This window comes from Cavia porcellus, unplaced genomic scaffold (genome assembly GCF_034190915.1).
Source record: "Cavia porcellus strain 051 isolate PalLab524CR breed Dunkin Hartley unplaced genomic scaffold, mCavPor4.1 scaffold_2, whole genome shotgun sequence".
Lineage (NCBI taxonomy): Eukaryota > Metazoa > Chordata > Mammalia > Rodentia > Caviidae > Cavia > Cavia porcellus.
The window spans coordinates 129,332,554-129,346,495 of record NW_026947485.1 but is presented as its reverse complement, the minus strand read 5'-3'; the positions used below and the strand labels follow the sequence as shown (position 1 = coordinate 129,346,495).

The following is a 13,942-nucleotide window of genomic DNA, read 5'->3' as shown; positions in this document are numbered from 1 at the left end:
GGACAAATAGATGAAGTGACAGCATACAATGAAACTCTATTCTAAATGTGGCTCATTGTGATAGTATATATTAATTAGACCACAAACCAAGGCAGATATTTCAAAACATAAGTTAGATGTACTGCAGTCCAATACAGTGGTTACCCAATAAAGTCCTTTAAGCTGTATCTGATAGGAAGGGTCCACTGTGACTAATTTTCTTACCATTAACATTCACTAGGAAAGAATTTTCTGAAGTGCATGTTCATTTTGATCAGTCTTGTACTTCTTGTCAGTCTAAAGCCTATCTTAAGAACCGAGATAGGCTAAAACAACTGTCTGGGCCATGAAAAAGAAATTTAAATTTTAGTTGGTGTGTTATATATTCTGATGCTTTAAATATTGAGAACATATTAGTTATCCTCAATTATATTTTACAAAAGAAAAATGTGAATGGTACGTTTTACTTATGACCAGAATAAGAGGGCTTTGCCGCTGTGTGGTATTTATAGGAATTAACTGCAGTGACCTCCCCTTTACATCACAGCTCCTCATGAGAACTAAAATGATAGCACCCCCTTGCTGCCTCCCTGTTGTGTACTTTTGTGAGCTTCTAAACTGAAGGGGAAGGAAAGCCATCGGCAGGCAGAAATCCAAATGGGATGTTGTTATGAAGTCCAGACTACAGAAAAAACTTTATAGAAAAGCAGAGTAAGCAAAAGGTCACTGGGATCAATCTTGGTGTCCTATCACCAGATATTAGGTATTTAAATATTTGGTGATCAATAAAGATCTTATTCCGGCACAATACTTTGGCTTAAATTAACCAAAACTGTGTATTAAAAACTTTTTACACTGGCCAAAACTACTAGTGTCATGTGTCAAATGGCATTAAATTATGTCTTGTGACTGTCTTATATTCTTTATATCACCATCTCATTCTTTAGAAGGAGATGGGTATGATTAGTAAACAAAACCTAAGAAGTTGTGTTTTAGTATGATCCTTGACTTTTTAACTTTAAGAAATAAGTAAAGATCTCGAAATCAAAGAAGGGAACACTAATTTGAATGCTCTAGGAGCTGTCATTGTATTGCTCTTGTATACAATTATTAATTAAATAACACCTATTGGAGTTACCAGATTATTATCCCTTGTGACACTAAAGGCTGAAGATTATTTCTTTAATACATCTAAGAATAACCTAGTAATGATTGAATGTCAAACACATTCCAATGGACATTTTGTGAGGGCTTGGAAGTATGCAGAGTATAATATACAAAGCACCATGTTATTTATTATTTGAGTCAGACTTAGATGAATATTTGACATTTGGAATGGGGGAGGACTAGAGGAGAAGAGGACAGCACAGGTTTGTATTTTCTTTGCTTGTGTGCAGAGAGATAGCATAATTTGGCTCGGTTATTTTGGAAAATAAATTCATGGAAAGTTTCTCTGAATCATTAGACAAGTAAAATTATTACTCTGTGATCATTAAAAGTATAACAAAAGATTTTCTGAATTTGATTCATTCAGATACCTGTCCCTGGAAAACTCTTCCATGGACTTATAATCATCCCATTCCAGATGTCCTGTGTAGTAACATTTCCATCACTTATGTCTCTCAGAGTGATAAGTAACCTATAGGTCCTTTAAAAGTATCAGATCAAGAGGGATATAAATGCAGAATAGGATGAATGAGTGATTGTATGCAGATCAAGCCATTTTGCTGTCATCTGGAGGCTGAATTGAGAATAGAAAGACCTACCCCCATGAAATATTTCTAGACTTATTTGAAAGCTGAATTAAGTGGCCAAGCTTGGGTGGACAATGTAACTGGAGAAGCAGCATATAAAACATTCTCATCCTGCCACAGCTGTTGAAAGCAAATGATGGCAAAGATGATCTGACTATAAAGGTCAACTTCTGTGTGTTTTCTCTTTCATTTGATGTGCTATGGAAGAAAAGTATTCATCTTTGATAAACATGTTCAAAAATATTTCTGAGAAGTATTTCAGAAAAATAAATTTATTCCTTCCATATTTGAAGAAAAATAAGTGCATTATATGTATTAAAATATTTGAAATAAAACGTATAGAGAAGGAAGTCACTAAACTACAACTATACATGAAAAGACACTACATGTGGAAAGTAAAACATGATGTAACAAATAAATCAAGAAAGTGATGTAAAGGATATAACAAATACATACATGGCTAGTTAACACAAACAGTATTGACTTTAGCCAATTTAGGACTTTAGGGAGAAGGGAGATCACATCCGGATTAGATAGGCAGGAAAGCATGAATGAAAGAAGTGGGCTGTGGATGGAGTCTGAGGAAGAATGTATAGTTGAGAAGTGTATAGAAAGGCTTTTCAAAGAGGGTAGGGTAGCAAAAGCAGAAATGCAAGCATGGAAAAATGAAAAACAGAAGTAATGGGAAAATAATTTTTTCCCTGTTAGAAGAAGTAGTATTAGTTAAAAAAAATATTAAACTAGAAGCAGCAGAAATCTTTACCTGTCCCACTAGGATGGTCATTGCTGGTTTGGTGTGGCAGCACTTTGGCATTAGCTCTAAAAACTAGAAGAGTTGCTGTATTTAGGCCTGGGAATCATGAGCATCTGAACTGTGGACTGGTGGCAGTGGGTGGTACAATGAGTGTAATAGTGATCACAAAGCAAATTGTCCCTGACCTGGGATCGAATGTGTGGACAAGCACGGGAGTAGAGACATACTTTGTGAAATTTATTCAGACCGTGTGTTGTTGTTGAGGGGACATGGTCATGAGAAGGCGGAATAAAAGATTAGTAGATTGGTGGAATTAGAGTAGAGTTGAAAATGACCATCTAGAAGCTGAATTTAAAGAGCTTGAGCAAAACTCAAATCTAAAGATAATTCATTAAAACTTGGAACACCGATTAATGACAGATATAGAGACAATAGCTGAATATGTGGGAATAGATGTGGGGATTCCAAAGGAGAAGAAAAGATGGTCACAACCTGACCCTGAGAAAAACTCACATGTGCATAACAGCAGGAAAAAGAAAACAGATATCATTTTCTCCCTTCTTCAAGATCACTCTGATGCCAGCCTGCATTGTGCTGTGGAGAGGAACAGATAAGGGCAAAAACAATTTTTTAAAAACAAAGAATAAAATCCACAATGACTTCACTCTTTAGTACTCTGCTACCAACTGGTAGGACAATTTGAAATCATTAATTTGGCCAGATGATTAATGTTGTTTTACAGTACAATTAACTGATAAACAATTATAAAAGACTTTATAAATATAAATAGGGACATAAATGTTTCAAGTAGCATAAAATCAGGAAACTTATTTCAAGGCACATTTTCATATTCAAGTATTTTTATTGGCATTTCAGAAGAAATGCCAATGATATGATCAGATGCTACTTGTACAGACTGTGTTTAGAAAATATAACAAAGGAATTAGAGAAAAACAAAACAATCTTGGCCTCGCTAGGTTGATCCGTGTGGATTAGTACAAAACATATCTTTCATGATAGATGAGGGACTGCAACATGAAACCAGACATTTGTAACTGAATGCTGCCTGGACCCTTTGTAATACTTACTAATTTCATTTTTATCTACGTAAAAGAGAGAATCTATCAAATAAAACATTGTAAAGGACATAGAGAAGGAAAAGGATTTGAAAGTAGGGCCTCTAAGGAAACCACTAGACAGGAACAGAGTCTAATAAAATGAGAGTAAAACTTTATGAAATCTATGAAACACTTGGCATTCATAGCTTACCCCCTCTGCGTAAGAGTACACTGAGATGTGCACTATACTGCTAGTATCTTCATTTTACAAATGAGAAAACTGATGCACAGTTTCCAAACACAAAACTGATTAAGAAACTTGTCCAATACCATGCACGTAGTAAATGGCATTTAGGATGCAAACCTAACCAATATGGCTCCTCTACTATCTGCTGGGAGAAATCTGGGAAAGGTTTTATGGCCCAAATAAAATGAGGTAGATGCTGCCTTCCTTCTTTTCTCTGCCTCAGAACAAGGATGTGACGGCTGAAGCTGCAGCAAGCACTTTGGGACCATGATGTAATGAGCAAGATAATCACAGCTAACACCTCCAGCCCACTGTTTCTGAGCTACTTAACCAGTGCTAGCCATCATGCACTTCTGAATTGCTTGTTATGTGAGAAAAATAGTACTCCTCCTTTTTATACCAACAGGGTCATTTTTTCCTACTTTCAAACTCATCAAATATATAACCTTGCTAATAAGTTATCAGTCACTGAGTGTTTGAGATGACCCAGGCATTATTTTATGCTTAATGTATATTTAATCATTTTATTCTCATTACAACTCTGTAAATGTAAATCAGGCATTGGTTTTTTTCTCATTTCCTAGATAAGGAAACTGAGGCACAACTTTATCCAGCATTCTGAGACCAACAGATGATATGGGATTCAACTCTAATGGTATCCTGAAGTCCCAGCTTCAGCAAATAGTATTCTAGGCACTGAGACACTAAAATCATTTCAATTAAAATCAGGAATTAAACAGAGATTCCTACTCCATCAATATTATTATTATTGCTATTCAGTATTAGCTACTCTAGAGCATATGTTTCTCCTCAGGAACACTCTTTGGAAAAACAACTCTTCCTTTTGTGGGTTCTTGCATATAAAGATATTTGAAATTTCTGTTCCCTAGGTCCTAGTAGAAAGGACTCTCTGGCTGTAGTGTCAGTCAAATCTGCCCTCCACATTTTCCCCTAGGGAAATAGCCTGACTTCATAAGAACTGCACTCACATCAGTGGTAGAAGTCTTATCTAGCTTGCACCAAGCCTATTCAGCACTTTAAAAAAATAAAATAAAATAGCAAGCTACTTCTAGAATCAGTTGGCAAACTTTCTGTCTCTATAAAATAAAAATAGTAAATATTTTAGGCTTTGTGAACATAGAGATTTGTTCATTCTCAAACACAGCTACTACACTCTGACATTATCGATTGAAATCGGTCATAGATTATCCATAAACAAGTGGTCTTGTTTCCACTGGAACTATTCTGACCCTATTTACAGATGAGCACTCTGAAACACAGAGAAGTAAACTCGCCTGAGGTGATTTAACCTGTAGGTGGTAGATTTGGAGTGGATCCATAGGTGGAATGATTCCGGAGATTATCCTCTTATTCAGTACATTTATGATTTCTCAGATTTTAGATGGTTTTCTCCCAGTCAAAGGCAGATTAAATGCCTTAGAGAATTTCTCACATTCCAGACTCTGGTCCTCTTTATCTGTCTTGTGTTGGTTGCTTCTTCTTACCCTTTTTCTTATTGTAGACTTTGCCCCTTTGACAGCCTGGACCAACACTACCAAGGAATGCTTCATGCTGACGCTCATCCCCAAGCATAAAGACACCTCCTGGTTGATTCTAACACACCACCATTTATAAAGCTCCACCCAATTAAGATTTTATAAAGTTGACCACTAGGACAGTTCTTCAATGTCTTGGTTACTTTTCTCCCATTGCTGAGACTAAATACCCAACACCCAAAGTTAATAAATGAAAGATTTATTTCACATACAGTTTGTAGAGGTTTCAGTTCATAATCCAAGCTGGCTCCAAGGCAGGCTGGCATGGCAGAGGGGCAATAGTTCCTTGCACGGGGAAGACAGCAAAAGCAACAATAGCAAAAGGTGGAGGGGGCAAGTAAGCCTCTTTTCCTCCCTTATATGGTATGCAGGCTACCTACCCCAAACTCTGCTGCCTTTGAAAAGCATCCCTCATCACTACTATCACCACATGAGGTTTTGGGGAGACATCCAGACACAAACCTTAACATTTGGTGGTCTGCAACTATTTTTATTCTGTGCTCCAGTCAGTCTCATTGGAAGGATCATAAATCAACTGTTGTTTATTGAAGTGGACAAAAATAGAAAGTTGGTAGTCCACAGTCTGATATATGGGAGAACTCTATCTTTACAGATAATGTTAATAGAACATTTTCAGTAGCAAGCAGATACCATCAGTCCAGGTGTGAACATGTGTGCAAATACAGGAAATGCAAGGCTAAGGATATCCAAGTCAAAACCTTGGTGCTAATGAGCAGAGTTTGGCTGCTGACACAGAATATCTCAATCTGGGTATTTGGATAAGAAAGACTGATAATCGAGGGTAGATCAAGGCCCTAAATTTGCTCTCCCAGGAGCCACAGAGATGAAGCTTGTTCCAGAAGATGGTGAGGATTATGACACAGTGAGGATTTTACTGCTCCATAGTAGCTAAGACAAAAATGGTCACTGGCACAAAGGTTGAGGCTTGGTTTGCTGTTCTTTTACCATAGTAGGCAGCTGGAGGAATTTAGCAGTAGTGCAAGAGACAGCCTACCAAAATCAAGAAAATGTAGTGCTTTTTAAGGAGAACAAAAATAGGCTGGTTTGTATATTATTTAGTTTCTGTAGGGAGATGCTTTCACCACAGATGTTAAGTATATCAGGGAAAAGCACATATATCAATCAATTATGTTTAACAAGTTGGTAGATTATTTTCTCTGCTAGTAGTTTTAACAAAAAGAATTGACTTGTTTTTATATTTTGTTCACAATTAAAAGTTAAATTTTTCTTAAGAATTTATGACTGCAAAATTAAGAATGCTTGTGATAAAAAGATTCATTTCAAATCTCTGATGCTTTCATTCAATAAAAGTAAAATTGTTAGAGAATACATAGTTATAATGTTACTTTTTCAGCCATTTTTGTTATCACTTTATATCCTCTCATGAAATGATTTCTTCTTAATAAGCACAAAGCAAATATGAGAAGGCTGGGATAGGTAAATAACTTTGCTTAATATCATTAGCTACTAACAGCTCAATTACACTGTGAAGTGCCTATAATTGTCATGAAGATTCCAAATCCTTATCATGATTCTATTATGTATACAATTCCTTTAAATTACATTAATTATACAGATTTTTAATGAAGCAGAGAGATTGCATTCTACTTTCACAAGTAGAGAAAATAATCAAAATATTTATGTGTATATTATATATTTTGTTCTGTTGATATTCATGGAATAATTCATTTATGCAGGCAATATTAGTACCTTTGCATGGGTGGGAGAGAAAAGGCAAACAATTTTTCTTTTTTGGGTTTCATGTACAGATAGATTCTTTTTCCTTTTTAGTTTTTAATTTTGGCAGTGGAATTGAACCTAGAACCTTTGTACTTAACAACATCCTCAGACATTTCCTTATTTTTTACCTTGAAACAGTGTCATGCTGAGTTACCCAGTCTAGACTAGCGTTTGTGATCCTCCTGCCTTAGCTTCTGGGGTGCTGGGATTACAGGTGTACACCACAACACCCAGTTTAGATAGTTCTTTCAGTTACTATCTAACATAATTTGGTAGTGTTTTCCAAAAAATGAAATATTAGCTTTTTAACAGTATTGATTAACACCTGTAAAATGGCTTTAAAGCCAAGTCCCGAATCCAGAGTTCATATCCAAAGATGCTTGGGTAAGTGATTGGAACACTTTGTGCCTCAGTCAACTATTCTATAGACTTGGAGTAGTCATACTTGGTAGTGAGAATTTAGAGTCAGGTGTTGACACAACACCTACTCCATCATTACTGCTATGTAAATATTTCCATTATTTATTTTTTTATTTGGAACTTCAGTCTGACATGCACAATAGTAATGTTTAAGTTAACTTATATAAATTTGTGAGAGGTTATTTTTCTCATTAAAATTCCAATAGATCAGTACAAATTAACCTTGTGAGCTAAACTGTAAACCCCCAGAAACTGATTTTGAAAATTTTCCATGTGATGTGGCTTTGAACAACGTGATACTGGAAACTATCTTTATCTTTCAGCAGTTTTTAAAACCTCTATGACCAGTGACCCAACTCCAACCATAGGAAACATATAGAGAAACTAACAAGGGAAGAAATAACAGTGTTAGAAGCTGGAACACAGAAAGTTCCCAGGCAGAGAGTGAAGATATGTAAAATAAAGCAAGTGTAATATCATAAATAAGCGTCCTCCTTTCCCTGGACCGCTCCTCCCCCTTCTCTTTCATATCATCCACCGCCCAGAGTGTACCCAAGCTTCCTAAACCTCAAACTCCAACGAGGAAACCTGTGTCAGAACAAGCTTCCTGCCAAGAGGTTTCTATGGAAAATGCTGTTACCCTGCTTCTTTTCCCTTCTCCATCAAAACCAGAAAGTCCCACCCAAAACGTATGCTTTCTTCATGTATGACAGGAAATCTGATCATAGAAAAGATGGCCCCGGAAGATCTTCAGTGAGCAGCTGTTGCTTATTAGAGGTTCTGCCCTACTGAAGTCTGTATAGCATAAAGTCTTTTAGATGTATCAGCATTGATTTTAAAATGCTTTTGGGACAGCACTTCATCAGCAGATTACTAAAGGTTGATAGAAAGAAGAGTTGGGAAAGCAACATATGCCAACGATTCCGTTTGGAATGCTGAGTTCCGTGTGTTGTGGCAAGACCTGGGGAAGGGCAACAAAAGAGAGAGAAAGCAGGGGAAGGAAGGATTCTACTTGGGTTATTATAATAATACTTACTTTGCAAGATACATGCATATATGAATTCTAGATTCTAACATTTCTATATCTCCTAATCAACCAAAATTAGAGTGTCTTTAATCTCCTTTTTAAAAGTAAATATTCTATGGAATCTTGCTAATCACTTGCTGCTTTTCTTCTGTGATTTAACCCAATTACTCCAAATCTGAACTTATTTCTAGAAATAGACTAACCTGCCGTGAAGGAGTAGCTAGTTTAGTGTGATGATCTTGCTGCCAATGTCTTCCTGGCAAACCTCCTGCAACTTCCTGGCAAGCCTGCCTCTTTTGAACATTTTAAAATCAATGAAACAGAGAGACCTGATTTAAAACTGTGCTAGAGTGGACTCTGGAGTTGGCCTGTATTTTCCTTTTCCATTCTCTGACCCACTCTGCAGAATCAGTGCCTAGGACTGTGTCACCCAAGAGGCAATCGTTACAGAAGAAACAAGGAGAAACTTCAATAATGCTTCAGGGAGGCAGTGACTACTAACTGTAGTCTGTAAGTTGCCAAAAAATTTACTATGATGTGATTTTTCTTTTAGGTGGGAAATGAGAAAAGATGAAACACTAGAAGAGGAAGAAAAAGCGATGCTGGAACATTTAAAACGAGTGTGCACCATACAGAACTCTTCTGCTTCAGATAACACAGAGGAACAGTAATCTGAAGAAAACAGCAACAGCTTTATTTTAGGAAACAATCACATGTAATGTAGTAGGATTTTTACTATAGTTGGAATGAACCTCAGATGTGCCGTGAGGCATGAAACCAACGACTGAATAATCTCTGTATCAGAAAGAAATACAGCACATAAAGAATAAGGTGCTCCATATTTTTTTATTTTAAAAATAATTTCAAATGTTTTCCTTTCCCCAGCTCTCTCTTTATATGATAAAACTGCTGCCATCTCGTGTTCCCTTTGAATTATGTTTTCCTCTTTTCAGCCTCAAAGTATCTATGACAACAGGCAAAATGTTTGGAAACCTTTTCTCTAAGGATTTCTTAATGCAACATTCGGATGTTAAGTTGAATGGAGTCACAGAGTCCACTGAGAGTCCTCTGAGATTTTTAATTTAATATAATAGCTATACTCCAAGCCCAGGTGTTAATTGTCTGTAATGCCCACTACTAAATCAGTCCATGCCAGTATAACCTCTTCTTTATCCCATTTATCTTAAACACAGCCACAAAAAGGGTTCTTTCAAATCATTAACTTTGTCGTATCTCTGCTTGTGATAGTTTTCAGTTCTGCTGCTAAATCTAATTAAAACTTATACAAACAAACCTTCAAATGATTCAAGAGCAGGCAAATGCTTACTACTATTTTCCTAACCAGAAACTGGCTTTCTCCCAAAATTTTGCTCAGGGGTCATTCCAGAAGTCTCTGCCCCACATTATCTCCATTATCCATAATGTCTGTTACCTTGCTTATTTTTCAATACATCAGTGTATTCACATGAACCTGCGCAAAGGAAACAAAACTTGTTCTGTTTTACTTGACACCTTCTCTGCTAAGTAAAATTATAGCTATTTATCATTCTTCCTATCAGTTCCTGATATTATATTACAACAATCTTGAAGGGCCTTAAGTATAATGTGGTCTACCCTTATAGAAGGTGTAATTAAATACATTGAATGTTCAAATTTCAAAACATTTGTTACAGTAAAGAGGCACTGTCATTTTTCCTCCTCAAAATACTCGTCCTTGCTTTAGAACTATGTATCTTCTTGTTCTTGCTACTTTCTGAAGCAGTTCTGGAGATACTCTTTCTTAAATATATTTTATTGTTTTAGGATGGCTGTGTCCATGTCTTGAGTCAATTCAAAACGTTTACCTTTTATCTTCATTTTGACTCTTCATTTTGACTCTTCATTTTGAACCAGAAGTTGGGTGGTGACAGATTTGATGAATAAGGTGAATAAGGATATGCTGTGATACTTTTGGCAGAGACTGCCATAAATATTTGACTAATGATGCATGATCATAAAATCATGGTGAATATTTAAATTTTAAAAATTATTACAGTAAAAGATCCATTGCTATTTCTGTAGTGTTTTTTGAGATGTAAACATTGTATCTTTTATTCACTCTTTGTGACTGCCTTTATGTCTACTACTCTGTGACTCATAGAGTGGGCAAGGAGTAAACACAACTGATTAAGTGGCTGCCAATGAAAGACAATAAAGACAACAAGACAGTTGAACAGTCTGCAGGTGATCTGGGGAAAGCCTTATGTCATAGGCTATTTTAGATCATGACATCAAACACCATGGTTCCTGATGTTCTTAAATGTAGAATAAACTGTCCATGCACCCACATTTTGTGATTTTTATAAAATATGTGTAGGCTACATGATTTCCAAAGGAAAGTACTCATGCATTTTTCAAATGGTAAAAGTTTGCAGTGCAGAGGAGGGCACCTTAGAAAATGTCTTGCATTTCTTTTTTAAATAAAACCCCATAAATGGCCATGTACCAGCTGCCTGCCAGCTAACACATTTTATTTTTAAAGAATGTTATTTAGTTGGCCAGTATAATCATGAGCCAAGTGTTTTCAGATATGGTTGAAATAATTTCCAAAAATTCTATGCAGACCATTTAAATTTTTATAAAAACTGGAGGTTTTATCTGATTTTATGTTTCATGTTACCTTCAGCTAATTGGTAGTCTATGGTTTGGAAGACGAGACATTACAATGGAAAGTCAAAATGTTAATAAATCAGTCTAAGGAACCAAAGGAAACAACCTCATAAAGTTACAGGATTTCACATTTGGCTTATCTTTTTAATGTATCTAAAGGTCATCTTGTAAAGTTATTTTTGTTTTTCTTTTCCTTTTCCTTTGTTACTGAGGATTGGACCTGAGGGTGCTCTATCACTGAGCTAAGTCCTCAAGTCATTTTTTTCTTTTTCTTCCTTCTGTTGTTTGTTTTGACAAGATCACTGTAAGTTTCTGAGGTGAAACTAACTTGCAGTTCTCCTGCCTCAGTCCTCCAAGTGCTGTGATTACAGGCATGTACTTTTCTTTTTTAATCTGTGTGTTTCCATTCTGTTCCTTGGATGGGATGTCATTCCTTGAGGTGGGGTGTGTTTTATGATTCCATTGGAAAGGAGAGAAATATAAGAAGAGGAGGATGAAGTGATTTCAGAAGAAAAATAAAAGAGAAGGGAAATTTGCAATTGAACTCAGTTTTTTAACTGAGTTCAGTGAAATTAGTTTTTTAACTGAGTTCAGTGAAATCAGTGTTCAGTGAAATCACTGTAGACCTAAGTAGCACAAAGTTTACAATTGGGAACGTGAAATAAGAAGTCATTGATTTATCGTGTCATTTTGACATTATAAGGTTTAAAGAGTAAGTAGTATTTCAAGATAGTGGTCTTTCTCACATTTATTTTACATTTGTATAAATTAACAACAGGAACGAAATCTAACAGTTTGTAATTCCCATATGTTTATTACAAAAATATTACCTTCTCATAAAATATTATCTTCATTCTGTGTTTTGTGTAACTATTTTTATGTAATTTTAAACAGATGTCTATTCATTATTGGTTTAACAGTTACTGTATGGAAATTGTATGAATTAATTTTTAATAAATTATGGTGAAATGTATTTCAGATTTTACTTTAAAATCATTCCCCCTTGCTTCCTTTCTCCTTTCTCCAACTCTAGTTCAAATTTCCTTTTGAAAAATTTCTTCCAATTTCAAAATATTTATTGTACATTTTGGTCCTTATTTTCTCTTTTCAATTTCTCACATCAGGAAGGTAATGTGATGTTTACATGTGAGTCTGATTTATTGCACTTAAGAGTATGGTTTCAATGTAAGTCGATTTACTTAGAAATGCCAATGTATCTTTCTTTGTGGTGGAGTAGTATTCCATTATACACACACACACATATATATACATATACATATATATATATATATATATATATATATATATATATATATTTAAACCCACATCTTCCTTATTTATTCATCAGTTGATGGGCATTTGGGTTGTGTCCAAGATTTAGCCATTACAAACTGTGCTGCTATAAACATGGATGTGCATATATTGCTGTGGTATGATGTTTTAATTCTTCCAGGAAGATATCCAGAAGCAGAATAGTTGCTTCAAATGAAACCTTTAATTTTAGATCTTTTTTGAGAAATCTCCACACTGATTTCCACAGTGGTTTCACAGTCTACATTCCCACCAACAATGGAGAAGAGTTTCTTTTCCTCCACAGCTTCACTAGCATCTGTTATTGGTTGATTTCTTGATGATAACCATTCTTTCTGGAGTGAGATGGAATTTCAGCATTGTTTTAATTTGTATCTTTCTAGTAACCAGTGATGTTGAGCATTTTTCATATATCTATTTGCTAATTGTATTTCTTCATCTGAAAAGGATGTGGAATCACCTCTTATTAAAATGTTTCTGCACGTCAAAAGAAATCTCCAGCATAGTGAAAAGAAAACCCACAAACTGGGAAAAAATCTTAATGAACTGTCCCTCAGAAAAAGGACTTCTGTCTAAAACATATAAAGAATTAAAAAAAATCAGACCCCCAAAATTCAAAGAGCCGATCCAAAAATGGGCATCTGAGATGAATACACAATTCTCAGATGAAGAAATACAAATGGCAAATAAATACATGAAAAAATGTTCATCATCATTACTCATTAGAGAAAAGCAAATTAAAACAACAATGAAATTCCATCTCACTCCTGAAAGAATGGCCAAGATCAAGAAAACCACCAACAACAAATGCTGGAGAGGCTGTGGGGGAAAAAGGAACTCTCCTGCACTGCTGGTGGGAGTGTAGACTGGTGCAACCATTGTGGAGGTCAGTCTGGAGATTTCTCAAAAAGCTGGGATTGGAAGTCCCATTTGTTCCAGCTATTCCACTCCTAGGCATATTCCCAGAAGAACTGAAAGCATCATACCACAGTGACATATGCGCACCCATGTTTATAGCAGCACAATGTGTAATAGCCAGATCTTGGAAACAACCTAAATGTCCATCAACTGAGGAATGGATAAAAAAGTTGTGGTATTTTTATACAACGGAGAACTACTCAGCTATAAAGAATGATCATATTGAGTTATTTATAAATAAATGGGCGCAGCTTAAGACCATACTCATAAGTGAAATAAATCAAATTCACATGTATAAATACTGAATAGTTTCCCTAGTATAAGAAATGATAAGAGTACATAAAAGTATGTGGTAATCATGATTCTCCATTATATTACTTTGAAGCCTTATAATGTTTTCATTCATTAATTTGAATGATTTTTATTCTGGGTTGTTTGATTTTATTGTCTGTGATGGTATGAACAGCTATTTTAAAGAAAACAAGCTAGTACTGTTTTAATATCATCT

General features: G+C 35.4%; 1 protein-coding gene across 2 annotated transcripts in view; it reads left to right on the top strand.

Moving 5' to 3' along the window:
• The window catches only part of Kiaa0825 (KIAA0825 ortholog), a 383,787-nt gene extending 371,604 nt beyond the window's left edge, over window positions 1-12,183 (top strand). For both annotated transcript variants that reach the window (XM_023561406.2, XM_063245350.1), the window contains one exon: window positions 9,110-12,183. In XM_023561406.2, coding sequence (XP_023417174.2) covers window positions 9,110-9,227 — 118 coding nt within the window. In that variant the 3' untranslated portion in view covers window positions 9,228-12,183. The remainder of the gene's footprint in view (window positions 1-9,109) is intronic.
• The last annotated feature ends 1,759 nt before the right edge of the window (window positions 12,184-13,942 follow it).